At 54.5% G+C, this 22,973-nt stretch overlaps 8 protein-coding genes across 8 annotated transcripts; 5 read left to right on the top strand and 3 right to left on the bottom strand.

The window, feature by feature from the left end:
* Nucleotides 1–167: 167 nt before the first annotated feature.
* On the bottom strand, nucleotides 168–4,020 carry BBA_04875 (uncharacterized protein; the record flags this gene model as incomplete). Its single annotated transcript, XM_008599972.1, has 2 exons — nucleotides 168–3,785; nucleotides 3,838–4,020. The coding sequence occupies 2 exons, from the start codon at nucleotides 4,018–4,020 to the stop codon at nucleotides 168–170; spliced, it is 3,801 nt and encodes a 1,266-aa protein (XP_008598194.1).
* A 695-nt stretch (nucleotides 4,021–4,715) lies between these two features.
* BBA_04874 (RAI1-like protein) lies at nucleotides 4,716–5,957 on the top strand (the record flags this gene model as incomplete). The annotated part of the gene is made up of 3 exons (XM_008599971.1): nucleotides 4,716–4,787; nucleotides 4,841–5,723; nucleotides 5,782–5,957. 3 exons carry the CDS (start codon nucleotides 4,716–4,718, stop codon nucleotides 5,955–5,957), a joined length of 1,131 nt encoding a protein of 376 aa, XP_008598193.1.
* Nucleotides 5,958–6,699: 742 nt separating this feature from the next.
* BBA_04873 (putative germinal center kinases group protein) lies at nucleotides 6,700–8,787 on the bottom strand (the record flags this gene model as incomplete). The annotated part of the gene is made up of 4 exons (XM_008599970.1): nucleotides 6,700–8,331; nucleotides 8,386–8,553; nucleotides 8,628–8,680; nucleotides 8,736–8,787. The coding sequence occupies 4 exons, from the start codon at nucleotides 8,785–8,787 to the stop codon at nucleotides 6,700–6,702; spliced, it is 1,905 nt and encodes a 634-aa protein (XP_008598192.1).
* A 1,334-nt stretch (nucleotides 8,788–10,121) lies between these two features.
* BBA_04872 (variant SH3 domain-containing protein) lies at nucleotides 10,122–13,685 on the top strand (the record flags this gene model as incomplete). The annotated part of the gene is made up of 1 exon (XM_008599969.1): nucleotides 10,122–13,685. The coding sequence occupies one exon, from the start codon at nucleotides 10,122–10,124 to the stop codon at nucleotides 13,683–13,685; it is 3,564 nt and encodes a 1,187-aa protein (XP_008598191.1).
* A 1,228-nt stretch (nucleotides 13,686–14,913) lies between these two features.
* BBA_04871 (cohesin loading factor) lies at nucleotides 14,914–18,681 on the top strand (the record flags this gene model as incomplete). Its single annotated transcript, XM_008599968.1, has 2 exons — nucleotides 14,914–17,702; nucleotides 17,757–18,681. The coding sequence occupies 2 exons, from the start codon at nucleotides 14,914–14,916 to the stop codon at nucleotides 18,679–18,681; spliced, it is 3,714 nt and encodes a 1,237-aa protein (XP_008598190.1).
* Nucleotides 18,682–19,139: 458 nt separating this feature from the next.
* On the bottom strand, nucleotides 19,140–20,409 carry BBA_04870 (RNA recognition domain-containing protein; the record flags this gene model as incomplete). Its single annotated transcript, XM_008599967.1, has 2 exons — nucleotides 19,140–20,319; nucleotides 20,390–20,409. 2 exons carry the CDS (start codon nucleotides 20,407–20,409, stop codon nucleotides 19,140–19,142), a joined length of 1,200 nt encoding a protein of 399 aa, XP_008598189.1.
* A 354-nt stretch (nucleotides 20,410–20,763) lies between these two features.
* On the top strand, nucleotides 20,764–21,089 carry BBA_04869 (Mitochondrial outer membrane translocase complex, subunit Tom7; the record flags this gene model as incomplete). Its single annotated transcript, XM_008599966.1, has 3 exons — nucleotides 20,764–20,790; nucleotides 20,861–20,907; nucleotides 20,972–21,089. The coding sequence occupies 3 exons, from the start codon at nucleotides 20,764–20,766 to the stop codon at nucleotides 21,087–21,089; spliced, it is 192 nt and encodes a 63-aa protein (XP_008598188.1).
* Nucleotides 21,090–21,887: 798 nt separating this feature from the next.
* On the top strand, nucleotides 21,888–22,909 carry BBA_04868 (FAD carrier protein FLX1; the record flags this gene model as incomplete). Its single annotated transcript, XM_008599965.1, has 2 exons — nucleotides 21,888–22,011; nucleotides 22,068–22,909. 2 exons carry the CDS (start codon nucleotides 21,888–21,890, stop codon nucleotides 22,907–22,909), a joined length of 966 nt encoding a protein of 321 aa, XP_008598187.1.
* Nucleotides 22,910–22,973: the final 64 nt, after the last annotated feature.

Genomic DNA, 22,973 nt, shown 5'->3' with positions numbered 1-22,973 from the left:
CTGTTGTCAATCGAGATGTCTTGAACAGCAACTCGCTACTTTGATACATTTACTTCAGCCAGTTTTGAACAGCATGATACAATATGTATTGCCAACCTGACGCTACAACGTTGATCAATTTGCAATATGATATCCTATTAGTTATTTGCGAACGCCAGGCGACTACGTCACTCTCTGAGATGGTTCCATCGCCCATTGCCATTTCCGGCTGGTAGAGTCCCAATCGTGGCCGCCCCCTCCGTCGTCCCCGTCGGACTTGTGCCCCGACTCGCCGGGTTTACGTACGACCATCCAATGCGGGGACTCATCAGGCCCATGCGAGGACTGCGCGGTACACTGGCCTGCCGCGTCTCCCGGCGCGTCCTCGCCTGCCGCAGCTCCTCCCTTGTGCGATCCAGCTCCGTCTCGCGCTCGCGCAACTGAGTCCTGAGCTCTGAAATCTGTTGCAGATACACCTTGGCCATTGACTCGCTCTGAATTTCGTGGATCTTGGTCACGTTCTCCGAGCTGCGCTGGAGCAGCTTCTCATTCTGCGTCTTGAGCTCCTTATTCTCCGTTTGCAATACCGTCGCCGCGCTAGATGCTTCTTGATATGCATTCTTGGCATATTCGCCATCCTGTGTCGCATTCTCGAGACGCTTTTCGAGACGCTTCACCGTATCCTGAGTTTCCGTGAGCAGTTTCTCCGAAGCTGCTAGTGGATTCGCTTCCGCGCTATCCGACACAAGCCGTGAAACGGTGACTTCTAGCTCGCCGATCTTGGTCTGCAATTTTGTGTTCTCTTTTTCAGCTGCTTCCTGTGCCGATCGTAGCGCCGCATCTGCCTTCGTCCTTTCTTTTTCGAACTTGGTGCGCTCTTCGACTGCTGCTCGATATGCCTGATAAGTCTTGCCAGAGGTTCGCTCATATTCCTTTAGACGTGCTTCTAGGCTCTCGATAACACTCTTATATTGGGCCTCCTTGTCACTTGCCGCAGCTCGCCGCTCAAGCTCAGACATCTCTTCAGCGATTGCCTGCAGCACCGAAAGTGAAACTCGAATCGACACCCGTGAACCGGGCAGAGCTTGACCTGCCGCTGATACAGAGTCAAGGAGCATGCGCACATCGTCAGGCAGAGGTACTTCTTCTTTGTTGGCCGAGGATTCCTTGAAAGTGGAGCGCATCCTCTTCACCTCTTCTTCGTTGCCATCATCAAGCTTGCGCTTGCGACTACTTTCGGTCTCGGCCACTGCAGGCTGTTGCGACTGCGACTGCGACTGCGAGCTCATATAGATATCGAGCACATCCTCTGGCAGTGAAATAGGGTCCCAAAACACTTCTTCAGCAGCTCCGTTCAGAAATTCGTAAAACATAGTCGCAATTGAGTGGGGTTCAGGGTACCCGGGGTCGGGGTCACTAGTAAGCTTCCTGGCATTGACAATGCTCGCCAGCAGAGCATTCCGTCTTTCCAGAGGGTTCAGTTCTCCCTGTAGTTGCCGGTCAATATGCTCGATAGAGTGGGTAGTAACAAGGGTGAGCACCATTGGCGGGCGTACTGCTTGCCCTTCTCGTAATAAAGCCTGCGCTACTGGGGAGCTACCGAACGAGTGATCAAAGCCAATGACAACCTCAAATTCATCAATGTCAAATTCGTCGTTCGGTAATGCCAGCGTTACATTACACGCAGAGTTATTCGATACGTTGTGCAATGATTCGAGCGCTCGTGCAGAACAATCAATATCCAGCGTTGCCGCAACATGTGCCAAAAGCCGTAGAAGCTCCACAGACTGGGCGACAATGAGGACGCGAATGTTAGTCTCTATGCCTTGTAGAAGCTCAAAGACGAAACTGAATTTTGGGTTGGCGTCACAGGCATATTTCACCTGGTCAGGCGGCGACAGCTTTTCAAGTGACGTCCCAATAAGGTCTTGAGGGTAGTCGCAGATATTGCGAAGAGCGCAAAATAGCTCGTCAATCTTTTGGACGAGACTGTGGTTCGGCTCGACGTACTCTTCGTTGCTGAAGACTTCAGAGAATTCCTTGACGTGCTTTCTATGCGCAAGCAGGATGTCATCATATTGGGGCCGCAAGCTGGCTTGGAACGGCAATGTGATGAGATGATGCATCAAAACGGGGTCGTCGCTTGTGGCAGATGATGACGGCGAGCCTGGCGATTGCTGTCCCGCGATTATGGGTTCAGCAGAGCTTCCAAAAACAGCAGCTGGGATCACTCCCGGTGGTTCAAGGATCGGGCTCGCGTTACCATCCGACACCGCTCCAGCAGATGCCAATATTTCTGATGGTGAGATGGTACCAGGCAGTCCTTCGTGAGAATACATAGGTATGAGCAACTGCGCATGTGTATCCGGCTGAGTATTGAAAGCGATCCCACTAGTTGAAGCTGTCAAGTCTGATTCGTCGACAGCCTCTACTGTAGGTGGGTGCCAGTGGTTCGGGTCGAGCGAGTCAACGCTTGCTGACGGATTCTGACTCGGTTGGTTTTGCAGCTTGAAAATCTCAGATGCGCCATCTTCTGTCGCTGCTGGTTGATTTCTGTCGTGTGACTGTGCTTGAGAGTCGGTTGTAGGATTTATAGTAAACAGGTCATTCAGCTCGTCCACTGCGGACCGCTGAGTGCCTGTGCTGTCTGCCATACTGATCTCCTCTAGATCAATCTCGTCGGGAATATAGGAATATGTATGGTGTGATTCCGGGGTGGGATCCTGCGCGGGTATATTGTTGGTCTCTTTGCTGTCTAAAGCTCGTTCTAATACGGTATCAAAGAAATTAGGAACGACTTGAGCGTCGTGCGAGGCTTGGTGACTGGCTTGAGGCGGACTTGTGGCGGCCTGGCTCAGTGGTGCGGATGGCTGTCCTGGATGAGGCGAGCTTGTGAGAAGCGTAGAGTGTTCGGGTATTTCGATCTGGGTGAGAAATTCGGGCGCTTCGCCTATGCTAGCTGGGAGAGAATCACGAGCTGTGATTTGGGGCGATTTCGCTGGCTGATTCGAACTATCTGAGGTACTGTTGAATCTGGGTACACCAGAGAAAGACTGCTCTTTGGCGTCCTTTTGACGGGAAGGGATGGCAGAATCGGTATTTGTTTCAGCTGGGATACTTGATTCCGGAATACACTCGTGTGTGTCTTCTGTGTATTCTGGTACGACGCGATTTCCTTGTTGTTCCAGCGAATCTGGAATCACGGCGCAATTAGATTCTGGTAGAGATGAGACAGCACTATCGATAACTTTGTGAAAGGAAGCGGTGGACAGTGTTTGCCCAGAGTAGTCTTGAGAGTCGGGAACAGTTCGAAGGCTGATTTGACTAGAAAGCGCCAAACGCTGGTCCTGTTCTTCAAGCTCGCTTAGTGGTTGCGATGGGTAGCTGGTGGATTGCGAACCGCAAACGCTGAAGAATTCAGCGGGGTCGAAGTTTGGCGCGTTTGGGATATCGACGATCAATTCGGTCTGGACGCCAGCTGGTCCCTCAAATTCCGGGACATCAGCCGCAGGGCTAGGAGAAGGCGCCGAGACAATGGAAGGGACAGGCTCTGTGGAAGAACTGGGACTATATCGGAGGCGCTTCCTTGCGGGCCCAGCATCAATGCTAGAAGCAGTAGAGGAAGACCGGGCGCGTGATTTCGATTTCGTTCGCTCTAGATGCCGGAAATTGGCAGGTCGAGGGGACTGATCGGACTGACCAGTCTGGCCGGTTTGGGATACTGATGTCGCAGACGGCGGTTTGGAGGCGGTCGTTGATTTCCGATTCTTCCATTCACTTTTGGCTAGGGGAGTTACGTCGGAACTCTGACAACCTGTTAGTATGAATAGAACAGAGCGTCTATGCATGATAGCTTACCGGAACCCAGGTCGGCTCGTGCGATTCACCGGTCTTAGCGTCGTCGTCCCAGTCTACAAGATATTGGATTCTGTTTGCGACACGCTTCTCGTCCAGGATCTGGCGGATAGTATACCAGCCCGTTTGGAAAGTCTGCTCTGCTGGCTTCTTCCCGGTCCGCGCTGGCTTTTTTGATCTTGGCATTAGGCTGAGGGCCCCTGTTGTCGTTGTGCGCAGCCGATGACGCCGGATTTGAGACGGTTTGCGTCGCGTTGTAATGCAAAGTGCAAGTGATGCTAACAGAGGGTCCTATTGGTGAAGTGCTATCACGTGGTTCCATCCAGCACCGCATGTGAGGTCTATGACTGCGCAGATGAGCAGCAAAAGGACCGGGAGAATTCGAGTCGATAGCGTCAACCAGTGATCCGATATTTGAATCGCTCGATAAGAGAGAAAGTTTTGTGCTGCGAGCGATGCTGCTTTGTTCGTTGCAGGAGCAGTGACGGCCCGTTATAACTTATATGCAAGTACGGCTTCTGTTTGCATCATGCCTTCATGCAGTCATTCAATCAATGGTCCACTATCTTATGCACAAGCAGACAGTAAAATCACATATTGATTTTGAAGAAAACACAACTATACCTGCGCACGTTCTTTCCCGGTGACCCTCTACGCGTATCTAGGTACCTACCTAGGAAGGTATTGACTTGCGCTGCGCCTATGTGTAGGGTTGGCGCTGTAAATAGTTAGCACCATCAACTGCTTCCCATCAGACCTACTTTCTGTGGGCCTTGAATTACTGAACCCTTTCGCCTGCAACATCTGTCCCATGACTTTTTTTTTTTTCAATCTAGACAAACTAAGAAGCCATCGCCTAGATGAAAAGGGATTTATAGGTCATGTCTGCGCATTTTCCGGTGCAACCAATTGGTCGCTTCGCCGGCGCGAGCCAGCCTGTCCGGCGACCCAAGGTAACAGACCAGGACCTCGCATACCCGACCAACTCACTGATCGCACGTCGCAGGAGATCGCGTGCTTCTCATACGACGAGAATCATGAATTCTCCATCGGTGACGCTTCGCTGAAGTGGTACTATACGCCTCAGCTGGGCGCAGATCTCTCCAAAGGGTTCGACACCTTTGAAAAGCTGGACGACTCCAAAGATGAGCATCTCGACAGCTTATTAACAACCATTATGTCACATGAAAAGGAAACAGGCAAGAGGATAGACGCGCATTTTGTCACGTGGCGAGGCATGATGACCAAGATCATGGCGACGCCCTTTGACAACCAGGACGGCTTCGAGATGAACGCCACTCTGTACCAGGACTGCATCTTCATCGAAGAAAACAACGCGTACAAAGTGGCGTCGCGGCGCAACGAGGGCCAAAACCGGCGGCGCCACGGACCGCCGCTGGAGGTCATGCAGTTCTGGGGCTACAAGTTTGAGACGCTCGCTACCATACCCGCGCCCTGGGGCGACACGGAGCGCTCTGTCATCGAGGGCCGTGAGGACGCCGTCGTCAACAACAAGGCGCAGTACTGCTCCGTCGTGCGCACCGGCATCGGCCGCTCGATCCTGTGCCTCGGCGGTGAGGTCGACGCCCTTTGGGACTCAAAGCCGCGGCAACAGGGCAGCCCTGTCCAATGGGTCGAGCTCAAGACGAGCGCCGAGATCCGCGGCCCGGGCGACGTTGAGAATTTTCACCGTAAGCTCATGAAGTACTGGATCCAGTCGTTTCTGCTCGGCGTGCCCAAGATCATCGTCGGGTTCCGCTCGCGCGATGGCATCCTCCTCGACGTGCAGGAGATCGAGACACAGCGCATCCCCGAGACGGTCAACGCGCAGCCAAACCCGTCCTGGAACGCCGACATGTGCGTCAACTTTGCCGCGATTTTTCTGGAGTGTGAGTGCCCGCGACTGTCTGCTAATGCTCTCCGAGACGGGCTACTAACAGCGAGCAGTCCTCACACATACCATCAATGACGAAGGCGTATGGCGGATCAGGCGACAGCCCAAGTCGCCCGTGATAGAGGTGTACAAGGTGGAAGAGACTGGCCATGGCGATATACTATCTGACGATTTCAAAAACTGGCGCATCAAACTGTCATTAGGGGCAGACAATACTCAACCAATATAGAGATACTATTTCAACGGCACTATAATATGAACAGTTTTGGATACCGTCATCATTGGAATCATTTGTTTGTTATCTGTTCAATTCAAGTCCTTGCCGCATTAATGGCTCACTATATAGCTATGTGTCTAAAAAATAAAGAAAACCCCATGCTTGTTCCTTTAAAACGCCGAGTACTCCGGTAGAGTCGGCAGGTTCTCTCCAGAAAATCAAGTTTTTGGTAAGATGCCGCCCATAGATGATCTTTCCCGCCGCTCAAGCCAAGAGCGCAGACTGTCCTTCGTGTAAGACAGTCTTTGCCAGCTGGCTCTTTCGACTGTGCCGGCCTCCTTCACTGGGGCATCGCATCTGTCTCGCTGATTCTGGTAGTAGCCCTGCTCCACCCGCGGTATGCAGAAGAGATTCCAAAAGTACATGTTTTCATACATCCAAAGTCGTACACCCCTCAATGAAGACCAAGTCGAAATAAAGTAAGAAGAGAAAAAGTAAGTGAAAAAGAAGAAAGGAAAGGAAAATTCACGAGAAGCTTGATGACGATTTTTTTCCTTTTTTTTTTTTAAAAAAAAATAACAACCAAGATCATCGCTTTTCCCCTATATATCCTCCTCCATTGAGAGGAAGGATGCCGCGGAGTGTTGTGTTAGTACATCGCTAGTAAAGCAGGATAGTAGTCTTCGAATTTGCTTTTCTTTTGGGGGGTCTTCGTTGTTTTCGGTTTTCCGTGTCGACGAGTCGTGACCCGCTCTTAGACCTGAGGCCATCGGATTCGGAGACCATCAGACCAGCGATTGTACAAAACATCAGCCAGCTGCTTACAGTGCTCCATACCTGGACGCGCCTCGCCTCCAGGATACTGCTCCTCAACCATAGATCTCTCTCTTTCGAAGCTCTTTTCATTGATTTTGGAAGGAGTGGGAGAGTCGCCTTGGCGGCGTCGATGGCTCTTGAGATGCGGGTTATTGGAGCTGAGTATAAGCTTGGTGGGACTGCAAGCTATGTTGGCGGTGCCGTTGCTGACTGGTGTGCTATTCTTAATCACAACAGTACCTTGCGGGGTACCATCGTCCGGAACCACCTTGACGTTGGCCTGTCGCAGGAAGGCCGCGTCAAGCTTATTGTCCTTGACCATGGAGGTGATGAGATTTGCCATGAGATGGTAGGAACCCTCGGGGTCGATCGCGTCGAGCGCCGCAAGGGCATCTGAGACCTTGCCAAGAGCCTCCCGCTTCTGCATAGCAGACGTTTGAGCGTGGAGTTCAGCCATGGTGGGCTCGATGGCCTTGGTATATAGTCGACGACCAATAACGGCCTCCTTGCCAAACGGCACAACAGGCGCAGCGGCCGATGGTGATTGGTTTTCATCGCAGAAAACATCGTCCGGGCTGGCAGGGCGACCAAGCTGGCCTCCAGTGGAGCTGTCTGAGGGAACGCGTCGGAACAGTCTCATAGTTGAACCAGAGTTCCCAAATGACATGTCTGGTTGGAGAGGCTTCTTGGGAGGCAAGCTGGTCTTCACAGAGCCACCAGAGTGCATTGCCGAGACTTGTGCCAAAGATGGTGTTCGTCGAGCAGTCGCCTTTCTGACGGTGCCATTCGCTGGTGAAGAAGGCCCAAGAGGCCCATCGTTGAGATCCAACTTGCGAAAACCCTCTTCAGCGCCGAGCATGGCAGACGGTCGCCTGATCTTGATGGTCTGTCTCTTGGGAGGAACCATGGCAATGGACTTGACTGTGTCAAAGGTCCACTCTTGATCTCCGCACTTGGGCGACATTGTCTGTAACGTCTCCTGATAGTAAATCGGGTGCTTTTGGCGGTTTTGATTGGCGTCCCACATTTGGCGCGCGGCAACTAATTCTTGGAGGGCCTCAATTTTGCCTGCCGCCCTGATGAATCGGTGACGGAGGAGTTCCCGGGCTGTGGGTCGGCGATCGTAGTCCTTGGTCAGGCACTGGGCGACGAAGTCTTTGAAGTCCCTGCTAAAGTTTCCCTCAAGCTTGGGAGGCGCATTCTTGGGGATGTGAAAGAGAACCTTCATGGGGTGAATGTGGCACAATGGGGGCTCGCCGTTGGCCATCTCCATCGCTGTGATGCCAAGAGACCAAATGTCTGCCTTAAAGCTGTAACCATCTTGTTGAATAACCTCTGGCGCCATCCAGAACGGCGTGCCGACGAAGGTGTTGCGTTGTGACTTGATATTGGTGAGTTGCGCGGCAACACCAAAATCGGCCAGCTTGACCTTGCCGCTCTCAGAGAGAAGGACGTTGGCTGCCTTGATATCTCTATGAATCTTTCCCTCATCGTGCAGATACCGAATCCCTAGTAGCAGCTCTCGACAGATGATGGCAATGTGTGTTTCGCTGAAATTGGCAGGTTTGAGCTACATCACAATGTTAGCCGAGTGCCATGCTGTGTGTAGCCTTGGCATGCTCACCAAGTCCAAGCAAGATCCGCCACCAAGATATTCCATGACAATCCACAATTTGTGCCCTCGCAGAAAGCAACCCTTGTATTGCGTAACATAGGCACTGGCGCATGTGCTCAGCACAGCGATCTCAGCTTGGATGTCTTGGATATCATCATCGTTGGACTCGAGGTCAATCTAAGCGTCATGGTTAGTTTGAAGGCGGCTGCGGCGAGTAATTCGGTGGATTGACTTGCATGCTTGATGGCAACAGTTTCGCCTGTTGCTTTCTCGATGCCTTTGTAAACGACACCAAAGCTTCCCCCTATCAAGATTTTATTAGTACCGCTCGCGTGCTTTGCTGCCATGAGTAGACTTACGACCCAGCTCCTCCAACACTTGGTAGTGCTCTGCAAGTCCCTCGTCGGCCATTTGTGCTGTGATGTCTGTGCAACGCTCAACCTGGTTCAAACAGCCTCGGGCGGCAGACGGCAAAGGCTGTGGTGAGGCGCTCGACGGTTATTCAGCTTGGCGGCAAAAATCGGGAGGAGAGCGGCCGGAATTGTTGCGCGCGCAGCAACCGTCGAGTCGAGAGGGAGTGGTTGTCGATGGAGGGAAAAGAGAAGAGAGGGCTGGTTTTCCACCCTTGGCAGGGCGCCGCAATGGTTATCAACCTGTATGCGCAAATGATGGTTGTCTGGGACAGGGTGCAAGGGTACCTCTCTAGAGCTTGGGCCTTTGTTGACAATTTTCCGCTTTGGGACAGCTGTGACGTCCGTCAGCGGGGTTCAATTTGGAAGGGAAACGACCTGGCCAGAGTGAGGGCAACTTTCTCTTCCTTTCTGTAATCATGGGTCGAAAATTATGGTTGAGGAGATGTATTTAAACATTAGATGAAAAAAGGCACTGGGCATGTCATATTGGGTCTGCGCATCGTTAGGGCCGCTGGGTAACTTATGGTGACAACCGCACTGGTATGCAATGGTGTGTGAAAATGGTCAGCTGGGTGACGCCAGACAAGGCAGCTTAGCGCCCAGCAGGTGCTGCAGCAAGATAGGTACCTACCTACCTATTTACCTGCCGTTATATCGGTGATCGATTAGCACCTTCGTCATACCGATCAAGGCACAATACGCTGCTGCGCCGCCGTTTCTGGGGATGCTTTAGGGGCTTGTTAGCGGGCTTACAGTGGACCGGTCTCTTTGTTAGCCGCTGAAGGCTTGCGTCGCCCTGGCAACGCCTCTCGTTGCCCCTCTGTTGTTTGGCACTCTGAATCAACTGTCAGCGCCTGATTTACGCCGTTGGTTCGTTTGGTCAGCCAATCACCCGCGCCCAACGACGTCTGCATCCCGGCGTAAATGAGCTTCTCCTTACCAGAGACAGCCACTTGCTTCTGTCCCTGATCGCTTGCTTGCTTTTTTGCCCCGATTACTTGCTGCGCACGACTTTCTCCATCAACATGTTCGGTTGAGCTTGTACACACCCACCACGTACAAACGCGCCTCGACAGCTGCCCAATATCACAGCCGCTGTAGCTGCAAACGAAGCGTCACACAGCAGCGTTTACTCCCGCTTGCTCAACCTCACCGGGTCGTCCATCGCAGAAAAGAATTATATTCACCAATATTCATACAAGAGCATTCTACACCATCGTTACCATGGTGCCAGCACCACCGCCGCTGCCCACGCAATTTCCTTGCTGGTGTAGAGCTGTTTACTCTTGGGGAGGAGAGGTCGGTATCTCTTCAAGACCGGCTGCACCTAGAATGCTGACAATTCTCCAGGGAAAACGCGATCTTGGCTTCATCGAAGGTGATTTGATCGAATGCCTCAACGCCGGAGATGGCTCGTGGTGGGTTGGACGACTATATCGTGACCGCCGGACGGTCGGCTCCTTTCCCTCCAACTTTGTCAAAGTCCTTCCAGAAGAATTTCGGCCATCCGCGAATCGCTCCGTCAGCCCTGTACCACCCAGTATCGCGCCGAGCCCTTCGAGATCGAAACCATTCCGACGCCCGTTTGAGGCTTACGCCAAAGCTCCTCATTACACAAGTGCAAAGACACCCATTACATTTCGGGAAGAGCCTGCCAAAAAGCCGGTGTCACCCGTCAAGACTCCTGTCTCTTCGGCGGCTGTCGCTAGAACCAAAACTGGCGCCACAAGTACGAGGCCGGAGCATACTCCCTCACCGCCGCGCATAAGACCCTACGACCCCAGAGCTGTATCGCCCGCCCCTTCATTCCGACGACCAGAGCCTCCCAGAGAAAACGAACTCGCCCACCAACAATCAGCTCCTCCCCCTCCGCCACCGCATAAGCACGTCGTGAGAGCTGGTTCGGTCGACGTCGAGCCTCCACTTGCCCTGTCCAGACATGGTTCGGCGGTCTCCTATCACTCACAGACTTCTCAAGTGTCACGCCATGCATCACAGCTTTCCTATCATGAGCCGGAGGATTTCCAGAGACACACATCAAATGCGTCCTATGACAATCATCGACATGGTGGCCACGCTGACCAGTATGCCACTCCGCGAAGAGCTGGCTCATACATGGAGCATTCGCCTGGCGGTAGCAACGCAATGACACCTTCACCACTCCGTGAAGCCATGGATGGCGTGATGGAACAGCTCGATGAGCTAGAAGGGCTGGGAAGTCGATCAGGGGAGTCTCCAGAAGCGGAGATTGATCCCTGGGCACCGGAGTCTTTCGGCCTAGAGACTCGTGTGCCGCGTGCATACGAGCCTGAGTTCGGCAGACCACGGACTTCAATGGGCATTGCTCAGTCTGACGAAGGCTACGAGACATGGAGTGGTGAATCCTCTCAGCTGGAGGGACATAAGCGCAGCCGGAAAGGAGAAACACAAGAGCTGCCACAATTGAGCAATTACGTGGAAAGAATGGAGAAGCGTTTCCAAAAGATGCATAAGCACAGCAGCAGTGTGCCCGTTGTAGACACTGACGGACCGCCTCCACCACCTCCCAAGAATCAACACTACACGCGGCCTAGCTCTTCGGCCGGAGACCGCGCTGTGCATGAAAGGGCACTGAAATCGCAGAAATCGGCGTACGACATTAGAGAGAAGGACGCCATCGGGCGCACATATACGACAAAAACAAATACGACGAATTCGTCGTCCGGCAACCAAAGCAACACCAGCTATGCTACCCAGAGTAGTAGTCGAACGCTGTGGAGTGGCACGTCGGCAAGTGGCTTTAGCTCAACAAGCGCTGGAAGCATGGCTAGAAACCACCATAACCGAGCTCACAGCGCCGTGACCATGCGGGAGACAGCCGACCTTGAAAGACCAGACTCACCATTTACGGGCGTATCCTATCATAGCAGCCATGCTACGAATGCTGGTGGCGCCGCTAGAATAATGTCACAAGCTGTATACGAGGATCCGGCTGCAGGATTGGGCGGACTGGTACAGCCTAAAGCCCCCAAACGCAACATTTTCAAAAAGATCTTTGAATCCGCCAAAACGGGCGTCGCAAATAATCGTGGGAATCTCGCCGGTGGATTAGGATATGATCCGCGTAATCCTTCACCTTTCAACCGAGCTTATGGCGGCGGAGCCACGGGGTCTGCCCGTATGACGGCCTTGCGTTCGAACATGGACTCGCCACGGGAAACGGGCACGGGCTCCATTGATTGGGTCCAAGTGCGTCGTGACATTAACAGATCCAATTCGCTAAGTAACATCGAGAGGGCGGAACGGAGAGACCGTTGTCAAGGTCAAGATCACCCAACCTTGAACCCGGTGGACGAGCTCTACGAAAGCATTGAGGGCGACGAAGCAGCAGATGGAAACCCCGTTTTGGACTCACTCAACTACCAGTCGATTAACCTTACACAAGTGGACAAGAACTCTCGATTCATCAATGAAGCTTCCCCCGCGACAACAGCCATCTCGCTGGCAACTACATACGTTTGTAGACCCTACCGCAGCGATGTACAACGCCTACGAGCTATTTTCACATGGGTTAGCGAGAAGATTGTCTGGGAAGAAGACTTCGAAGGCGAGATTAACACCCGTGAGGTAATTCAATCCAAACGCGGGTGTGCAGAGGAGTATGCAGTGCTCGTCATGGAAATGTGCCTGGCTGTTGGCATTACGTGTGAAGTCGTACGAGGATACCTCAAGGCCCCTGGTGAGATAGTAGACGGCAACATCATGCCGCGGCCAAATCACTGGTGGAACGCCGTGTTGGTGGATAATGAGTGGCGCATGATGGACTGCTGCCTGGCCAGCCCATCAAACCCGAAGCGCAGCCTATACTCGACAGTCAATAGCACTGTGGCGGAACCTTGGTGGTTTCTCACCAGACCGTCTGAACTCTGCTGGACGCATGTACCAGAGCACCATGGACAGCAGCACATTGTGCCGGCGGTGGCACACGAAATTCTACTCAACTTACCCTGCGTCTGCCCTACTTTTTTCAAAGACTCAGTTGAAATGGTGGACTATAATACTTCCTCAACGAGAATCGAAGATTTGGAGATGGTTCATCTCAAGATGAACGTTCCCGCAGATATTGAGGTGGTAGCTGAAGTCGAGACTCGCGCTTACTCTCGAGACCACGATGGAGATGTGTTTGAGAGTGGCGAGGTAGTCAAAACGAAAGCCCTGGCGCAGGCAGAGTGGTACGGTGGCGTCAAAAGGTACACAGTCAAGGCACTGCTGCCTGGCGACGAGGGTCAGGGAGTGCTCAAGATATACGCAGGTACAAGAGGCTTGATGCACAGCATCAAAGATGTGCCGCACCCCCTGGCTCTTGCGCTGCCCATTATCCACACGGGAGAAAATCCTCCTTATCAGTTTGTGACGCGGCACCCGACGCCACACGCGCAGCGCAATGACATTTACATTGTGCAGCCACAGTGCCAGCGCTTAGCTCTCAACAACACATTTGTATTTGCCATCCGCCAGCACCCATGCCTTTCAGCTGGCGTATTACAATCAAGCCTGACGCCGTCATCGAACCCTGGCCGGACAAGCCCGAATCCCTTTGCACGCCCAAGCTCAGCTATGAGCATGGTTGCCTCGAGCGTCAGTGGCTCAAACCCGAGCTCCGCAAGCGGGACAGTGGCCGGCCACAAGCCAGCGAAGCTGGCTATCCAGACGCCCGGGGGGAAGATTCTTCGCCTGATGAGGAAAGAGGATCGCAAGGGTATCACAGTCACCGGACGCGACGACGACGAGATGAGCGACGGCGCCACATGGGAGACGATCATCAAGTGCTCTGAGACGGGTATCTGGAGAGGTCTCGTGCTGGCGGACCGAACCGCCCGCTGGTGTGTGTTTGCCGAATGGCACTGTATTGGCTAATATGAGCCAAATGGGCCGGGGATTACAACTGTTCATATTATTATTTTCTTTTCCATTTCTCGCCATGTTGGACACGACCTGCATCATCCCGGAGTTGCGGCACATATAAAGAAGAAAGCTGCCATGAACGACGCACCATTTCAAAAGAAACAAAAGCATGAGGATTGAAGCTTGTATTTAAAATGCATTTTATGACTCTTGTAACTATAGTTCCGGAGTATGGGCAGGTATGATTTGTTATGAAGTAGTTTTTTATTAATACCGACTTTGATTTCACAATGCTCGCACCTCGAAAAGCTCACACGCCGAAAAGAACAAAGAAGGCACTATGATCCATGGTCAATGGTGAAACTTGGCCACTGCAAGACTAATCGCTTGGAGTGGGCAGTCTGAAACTCTGTCCTGGGCCTTGACTCGTTCTAATAGTTATTGATTAGCACGGCCTGGGCAGGAGTCGCGCATCTCTGAAGGTTTTAGTGGCTCGAGGTAACATGTATATGTGGCGTATTGAAATGTGTGACACGGCGACTTGTCGGTGCAGACTTGTCACGCGGGCGCCCAAAGCACGGGAATAGACCTGCGCGTGGTACATGGACAAAATGTATGACAAGCAGTCCAAGAATAAAATATAGAATAATATTCCACAACGCTGATGCTTACCTGCTAGTAGAGAACCTGGGCGTGCCGGCGACGACATTATCTATATCCATCGCCGCGTCGAATTCCGCGACTCGACCACCACCCAGCATCCCCTTGCTGCTTGACAGTGACACTGCCCGAGGAACCATCGACCAGCGCCACCCCATTCCTTTTCCGCTCCAACCCCTAGGCCGGTAGGCGAACCTCATTCTTGCGCCCAATCCCATCAGCCAGAAATCCAACGACAAAGACCCGAAGTCGCGAAACAAGAAAAAAGGGGTGCGGCGCGACCGAGATTCAGAGACGAAGCCAGCCAACCGGCCTCAATCTTTTCTTCGCTGCCTCCCCCTCCTCCCCGCGATAACCGACGCGTAAAATCCTCGGACCAGAGCCCTCCACACACCCCCGTCTATCCGTCAGTCGAGCGTCGTCGCCGCCGCCCCCCCCCCTTCCTTGTGCCGCGATCGACAAGCGATGCAGCTAGGGGTCTGAAGCGACGCGAGAGAGAGAGCGCAACAGTTAGTCCGACGCGGTCGCCCGACGCGGTCGCCCGACGAATTGACTCGTGTCGGCTCATGGTGCGACCATCATGACATACCAAGGCGCGCTCCCGCCCGGCCAGGGCTATCCTGGCCAAGGGGACCTGTATTCCGGCGGAGGTGGTGGCGCGGCCAGCCAGCAAGCTGGGTATGCATATCAGCAGCCGCAGCATCACCACGGCCAACATCACCAGATGCAGCAGCCGCAGCCGCAGCCGCAGCCGCCGCAGCATCAGTTTGCCCAGCAAAACGGGTCGCATCACAATGCTAACAGCCTGTACGCCAACAGCATGGGCCAGACCCAATACTACCAGCCCCAGCAGGGGCAGTACGGCCAGCCTCAGCACCAACCGCAGCAGAATCATCATCAGTTTCAGCAACAGCAGCACTACCAACGCCAGCAGCAACATCAGCGGCAACATCCACAGCAACAGCATGGCGCGCAGATGCAGCAGTTTGGTGCCGGTGCAGGCGCCTCGATAGGCAGCGGTGTATACCACGGCAACTTCCAGCAGCAGCAGCAGCAGTCCGATGGTCGACAGTTTGCGCAGTCCAACGATGTCTGGCGCCAATCTCAATCGCCGTCCATACAACATGCCATGATGCCGACGCAGATGCAAGCCACCGTGATGCAGCAGCAGCGATCGCAGCAGCAACATCTACAGCAGCTGCAGCAGATGCAGCATACCCAGCAACAATCACCCCAGCTCTACAACGCTTCCATCGCCTCGCCGCAAATACACAACCAGTCGCGCCCTTCTCCTCGTCCACGACAGCCGTCGATACCCGCGCAACATATTCAGGAATATCAGCGACGAATCTCTCAGTCTCCCATCCCGCAGCCATCGCCGCAGCCGCGACAAATGACACCTCGACCAGTGCTACCGACGCCCCAAACTCACCATGTCGTCCATCCAGCACACGGCCAGACTCAGATGCAGCAGCAGCAGCAGCAGCAGCAGCAGCAGCAGCAGCAGCAGCCGCAACAGTACCACCAACCGCAGCCGCAACAGGCATTTCACCAGCATTTGCAATCTCCGCATACGCAGTCGCCGCAAATGGTCCAGTCACCGCAGTTACAGCAATCGCCACACATAACGAGCCAGCCACAGATGCAGACGCGGCGTCAGTCGTTGACACCGCAAACGCCGACGACTCCACAGCCGCAAGTGCAACTGCAACTGCCGCAGCAAACGCAATCACAACACCCGTTGCATGTACAACCGCAACAAATATTCACGCCCCTCGAGCCCGAAGCAGAGCCCGCGTCAAAGCCCGAAGCAGTCTCTGAACCTGAGCCAGAGCCCGAGCCCGAACCTCTGTCGAATCCTGACGAGCCGAATAATTTCGAGACCATAGCCAGCGTCACTCAAGATTCGACACAGGACGAGCTGCAAATCGAACAACAGTCGCAAAACGAACATTTCCACTTTGTCAACCTGCAGGATATCCAAAACATTCCACCTCCGCCGCCAATGCCGGCAATGGAATTCCAGAGCATTGACCCTCGCGATCTGACATTGAGCTTCCCGAAACCGCTTCTTGATCCGCTCCCATTGAAGCGTGAGCCGGAGCTAGAAGAAAAAGATACAGCAATGCCGAACGCACCGTCCCCCAAAGTAGAGCCTAAACAGGAGCCTATCCAAGAGCCCATATCGAGGTTGAAGGAAGAGCCCATCCTGCAACCGAAATCAGACCCAAAGCAAGAAGCAAGACCAGACTTGCTGAAGCCGAAACCCCGTAAAGAAACAAAGGTAGAGCCGCCAAAGCCCTGGCTCAAATCGAGCCCGAAACCACCACCACCAAAGTCGCCCTCGGTGGCGAGTTCGCCTAGCATCACAAAGCGCTCGCCTGCGCCACAATACAAGCAACGACCGATCAATACAGGCCCTATAATGGCAGCAGTCGCAGAGGAGTGCATTGGCAAGGCGAGAGCGCAGGCGCACGACGTGGCCATGTTTCTGGACCCCGACGACGTGACAGAATACCAAAGACTCATCTCTACTGGCCTTTCTTGCTTCGAAGGCATGCTCCAGAGCGCGCGCCTGGCACCGAGAGAAGAAGCGCGAACCCGCCTGCGCTATGCCACAGTGCTGCACGAAGAAACGGAAAACATCATGGAGGCTGAGACTGCTCTGACCAAGGGTATCGCGCTGTGTGACAAGCACCGCATGATGGATTTGAAATACTGCATGCAATACTCAATGCTGAAGCTTCTTTTCCAGAGGAACCACAAAGCTGCGCTCAAGGCTGTCGATGGCCACATTTCCAACTGCGAGGCCTTCAAACACGTGCCCTGGTATTACGCTTTCCGCCTGCTTAAGGCCACTTTTTACATGGAAATGGGCAACGCTTCGGATACATCTGCCCTTGAAAACATTCGCGCTATCCAGAACGTGGCGTCGACGCGTGGGGATAATGCTCTCAGCATTTTCGCATCTGTCCTCGAAGGCCTGGCGCTGCTCAAGACTGCCAAGGAAGGTAGCATAGATAAGGTGCAAAGCTGCATTGCGCAGGCTGCCAAGTTTCAGTTCGACCCCACGATCCGCATTACGCAGCTGGACACTTTGGTCCTTCTCCTGGATTTTGCCGCCAGCTTACACCACCAGAATCCCGATGCGACGTCTGCCAAGCTGCGAGACCTGCAGAAGAAGATTGATGACTGCGAGGATTGGAATAATGTCAAAGCGGATTTTATGGTGCCTATAAAAAAGCAGGCTGCCAGTTCTAACTTAGTTGGCCAAGATACGGCTTCCATTGTTGATCCCGGCGACGGCACCTCAGAATCGGACAACTTGGTCATAACTTTCATGACCAAAATTGAGCTACGATCTCTCATGTAAGTAGCTCTGTTGGACATCGTGCTTCTTACTTGGTACTAACACTATTACAGATTCATGTTCAGCGGGCTTTCTTCGTTGCACAAGCAGTCATCTAAATCCACAGATTTCTGGCGCGAGGGATCTAAAATCTTGGAGACGTGGGACGAGTTTACACTGGGCATCCCGTACGGACCGCCAGTGTCCCTTCACACTGCGATCAAGCAACGCCAGTGGCGAACCGAAGGCCAGGCATACATAGCAGTCATGCTTGGACTACTCGAAGCCAGTCATTGCCAATGGACCACTGTCAAAAAACATATGGATAGGTTAGAAGGTTTGCTATCAGATGAGTCGCAACCAACCCTGAAGCTACTTGCGCTCTACCTATCGGGCGTCTACCACCAGGGACTAGGCGAGTTACAAACCGCCCTTGAGATTTTTCAAGGCGACAGGTTTACCGAGCCACTCTGTAAAAGCCACGGGCTCAAGGTTGGCGAGCAGGAAGTGGCGATGCTGGCTGGGCTCAACAGGCTCTGGATCATGCAGCACGACTCCTGCCGCAACGATTCGGAGACCATCGACCTCATCGAGCAGCTGCAGCCCCTGTACAGCGGTCACTGGAACGTCGACCTTTGCACGGCGTGGCACAACGTCATGGCCGCTCTGGTCACGGACCCGCCGCAGCAACTGAACCAGCAGAAGCAGCATATCCAGGCGGCCATGGGCGGCTCCAAGGGCACAGGCAACATTGTCGGTGCCGCCGTGACGCTCTGCATCATGCGCAGCCGCTTCTTTGAAAACGTCATCGGCGACCAGGCGCTCAAGAGCGCTCGCGCGGCGGCTAAGCAGGCCCAGCGCAGCGGCAACGTCCTCTGGCAGAGCGTCGCCGACGGCATGCTGGCGCACTCGTACGACGTGCAAGGTCAGAGGGAGGAGTCGAGACTGGAGTGGGAAAAGGCGACGAGGGAGGCGAGAGATGCATTCAAGCGGAGTTGAAGGGGGGAGAGGAACGGAAAGAGACGACGTCTCGTCATATGTTGCTTTGGCATAACTGTACTATTTCCATACTTTTTTCTTGTCGTGGAGGAGCGGATAAACCAAAACTTTTGTTTGGAGTTTTAAGGTGTTAGTTTCATGGAATTACAGGAGAAGAGTCTTGGACGGTGAATAGGCGTAAAGAGTTGTATAGCACGACGATGATGGCTCGAAGATAAAATTTATATACCACGAATATATTGACCTTCAATGTTACAATAATATGCATGGCGGTACTAAAATCTTGGTATCACTATTACAATTTTCTGAAATCAGCCGTAAAACGCCCTCCCTGTAATTTTATGCATAAAGCGCAGGTCTTGTTCCTGCCTGATGATCCGAAAAATAGCACGCCGTAATGCTTGCATTCCTTTTGTTTGGTACTATGGTGACGGGTTGCAGAACAGATCCCGTCTGCTCTATCGGCGGGGGTAGCCCGGAGGAGGCTGCTGCGGGAAGCCCGGCGGCGGCATGAAGCCCGGGGGAGGTGCAGGCGCGCCGCCACCTGGCGCACCAAATCCAGGAGGCGGCTGCTGCTGCTGCTGCTGCGGAAATCCGGGAGGCGGCGCGGGCGAGGCACTGCCGCCGCTGCCGCCGCGGTAGCTGCTGCCGTTGGGGTGGTAGTCGGCCGGGTTGGTGTAACCGCCTTGGCTCTGCGGCGGACGCGCAGGCAGCCCCGAGGGCGCCGGCGGCAGAGGCATACCTGCGGAAGGAAGGCCGGCGCGGCCGGCACCGCCGGCAGGACCGGGTAGTGGCCCCTGGCCGGCAGACGCATTGTAGGGTGATGGACCGCGCTGGTGAGGCGGCGGCGGCGCGAAGCCTGGAGGAGCGCCCATGTGAGGCGGCGGCGCACCGCCCATGTGCATTCCCGGCGGCATGCTCGGCGGCACCGCGGCAAAGCCAGCTGGCGGCGCAGCCACTGTTGCTCCTGCTGGCGGCGGCACCGCTGACACGGGCGGCCCCCCGCCGTTGAGAAAGGCCGGGGGCAGCGGCTGCGCCTCGGGGACGACGTTGCGCTTCTTGGCCTGCTTGGCGAGCTCGCGCTCGGCCTGGTCGCCGTGCCTATCGCCCTTGCCGTCCTTTTTGAAGGCGTACTGCACCGTGACCTGGTTGCTGAGGAGGTACTGGCCGCTGAGGTGCTCGACGGCGGCGTCGGCGCTCTCAAAGTCGCCAAAGCTGACAAAGCCGAAGCCCTTGGAGACGCCGGCGTCGTCGCGCGCCACCTTGGGCAGGGACAGCAGCGGGCCGAAGCGCGAAAAGGTGTCGTAGAGGAGCTTCTCATCGGCCGACGGGTCAAGGTTGCCGACAAAGAGCTCGGCGCCAATGTCGGTGGCGCGCTGGCGGTCGGCCGACGCCTTGTTGACGCGCAGCGACTTGCCAAAGAGCTTGACGCCGTTGACGACGCTGGCGGCGTACTCGGCGTCGGCGGGCGTGCGGAACTCGACGAAGCCGAAGCCCTGGTGGGATTGCGTGACGCGGTCGCGCGGCATGTGGATGTTGTGGATGGGGCCCATCTGCAGCATGATCTCGTACATCATGGCGGGCGTCGCACGCTCGTCAATGTTGCCCATGTAGATGGTGGCATCCTTGTCTTGCTCCCTGGAACGGAAGAGGGGTTGTTAGCTGGGGGGTTGCAGAGAAGGTGAGGGACGTTGATGGGGAGGCGTACCAATGTCTGTTTTGCGCCATCCTGAATTGCGCTTGAGAGACAGGGCAATCTCTCCTTAAGGGGAGCTCTCCTTTTAAAAACTGGGTGAAATCGTTCGGCCAAGTCAAGATCTATGTCGAAGGATGGGTTTCTGCCGAAATATAGCTGGGCTTGTAGTCTACGTTGTCATAGACAATTTTGGGAGGTTGAGGCTCTTCAGAAGATCACCGGATTCAGCCGGGGTTGATCCGGCCAAAAAAAGTAGAGCCGTCACTCTGCGCCAAAATTTCCAGCGCTCCATCATCCACGATTAGACGCTTCTTCAGCTCCTCGCCGATTCACCCCTAAACAAATCATACATTCGTCCTTTTCGACATCAATTCACAGCCGCCGAGATGTTTGCTCTATCCGAAGAGTCCAAGGTTTGTTACCACTGCGATGGATGCGCCGCTGCCAGCTGCTGATTGACTGACCCTTTTCCACCTCGAACAGGAGCGCATTGGCAAGCTCATTGATATTTCCCGCGTCGCTGTTCACTAGTACGTTCCGCTCGCTTACGCATATTTCTGTTTGATATTTTTTCGTTGCTAACCGGTTTTGTAGTGGCTATCTCCCCCTGATTCTCTACCTGGGTACGATCGACTTTCGGAACACGACGAACGCTCAACTGACCATTTCAGGCTACACCCGCAGCGACCCCAAGCCCTCTCTGATCCGGTAGGAAGAAAAAACTCGGAAAGACTATGAACTCAGTTGTAACTACGACTAACAGCCGGACAGTCTCATCTCGCCCCTGTCCTGAACGAAGAACCGAGCTTCTAGGATGTATAACAGCATCCACCTTGTACATTATTATACCCTCTCAGAACAGGAATCCTCCGACGATGCGACAAAGCAATGATTATAGAAGGGCTTCTCGGGTTTACAATCACGGGCGCGATGAAAATTGGGCATTCTCGGGCGTTGGGATATCTTTGCGAGGGTTCCGCAACAACATAGGGATATCTGCCATGTAAAAGTTCAAGGCGCCCTCCTGCCACCTTGTGGAATTTTGTACAACATGGAATTATAATTTCTAAATTCAGTCAATATTGCCACTCAAACTGCCACTGCTATGAGTTCTCTTCCGTGCACACCGACTTCCAGCAAGCACGGGAGTTTGCATCTGAGATGCAGATCCTGCGTCTTTCTTGGTGATTCAGAGAACAGGAGAGATTCACCTTGTATTTTGATTCTGGGTTTGAGTCACCTAAAAACATTTTCTTGCGTTCAGAACAAGTCGTGGTCGTGCTGGAAACGGTGCGAATGAAGCCGCGTCCAACCGCGGCCGAAGCTCCGAGAAAGGCGGCGGCTCCAAAAAAAAATATATATTACCACAATCTATGACATTTGCCATTGCGCAAACACGTCTCCGTTCAATCGTCACGCTGGTTTCCAACGCCCTTAATTCACCATGACTTGAATTCAGATATTCTCCATCGATATCACTACAACGACTCGAGAACAAGCTTGGCCGTACATGTCCGACTCTAGCCATGCGGGCCTCCAACCCGCAGCCGTCGAGTCCATCGCTGGCCTCAGCGCCGGCACCATAGCGACACTGGTTGTGCACCCTCTGGACATTGTCAAGACGCGCATGCAGAGTATGGGCATTTCTTCCCCGATGAGATTGCACACACAGGCCAGCTGACCCTCCCAGTCTACCGCAGCGTGAGCGACCCCCTCTCGAAGCCGCCCACGACCGTCCGCCTCCTCCGCTCGCTCACGTCGACGCCCCGGCCAATTGCCTCGCTGTACAGGGGCTTGACGCCGAACCTCGTCGGCAACGCCACCAGCTGGGCGTCTTTCTTCTTCTTCAAGCTACGCTTCGAGCGCCTCCTCGCGCAGCGCCACGGGGTGGCCGACGGAGACGGAAACGGCGGTGCGCCGCGCCCCTCGCCGGGCGACTACTTTGTCGCAAGCGCCCTCGCTGGCGCGGCCACGTCGGCGCTCACCAATCCCATCTGGGTGATCAAGACGCGGATGCTGTCATCGGACAGCGGTGCCCGCGGCGCCTACCCGTCCATGACGGCCGGCGCGCGCGCCATCCTGCGCAACGAAGGCGTCCTGGGCTTCTACCGCGGGCTCGGCGTCTCTCTGGTCGGCGTCTCGCACGGCGCCGTGCAGTTTGCCGTCTACGAGCCGCTCAAGCGCGCCTACTACGGGCGCCGACTGCGCCGCCGCGGCCTCGCCACCGTGGCCTCCCCCATGAGCCCCGAGGCCACTGTCGTCATATCGAGCTGCGCCAAGCTCGTCGCCGGCGCCGCCACGTACCCGTACCAGGTGGTGCGCAGCCGGCTGCAAAATTACCAGGCCGACGAGCGCTTCGGCCGCGGTGCCAGCGGCGTCGTGGCTCGGATATGGCGCGAGGAGGGCATCCGGGGGTTTTATCGGGGCCTGGTACCAGGCGTGGTGCGTGTCATGCCAGCGACGTGGGTGACTTTTTTGGTGTACGAGAACGTCAAGTTTCATCTGCCTCGTTGGGTAGCAGCCCAAGCATGATTTTTGAAGAGCCAGGGCTCGTAAAAACGAGACTTGTTACATAGCATAGCGAACAGGATCCTTA

The sequence above is a fragment of the Beauveria bassiana genome (assembly GCF_000280675.1).
Source record: "Beauveria bassiana ARSEF 2860 unplaced genomic scaffold BBA_S00011, whole genome shotgun sequence".
Lineage (NCBI taxonomy): Eukaryota > Fungi > Ascomycota > Sordariomycetes > Hypocreales > Cordycipitaceae > Beauveria > Beauveria bassiana.
Note: the sequence above shows the minus strand (reverse complement) of the source record. Positions and strands in the feature narration are given on the sequence as shown.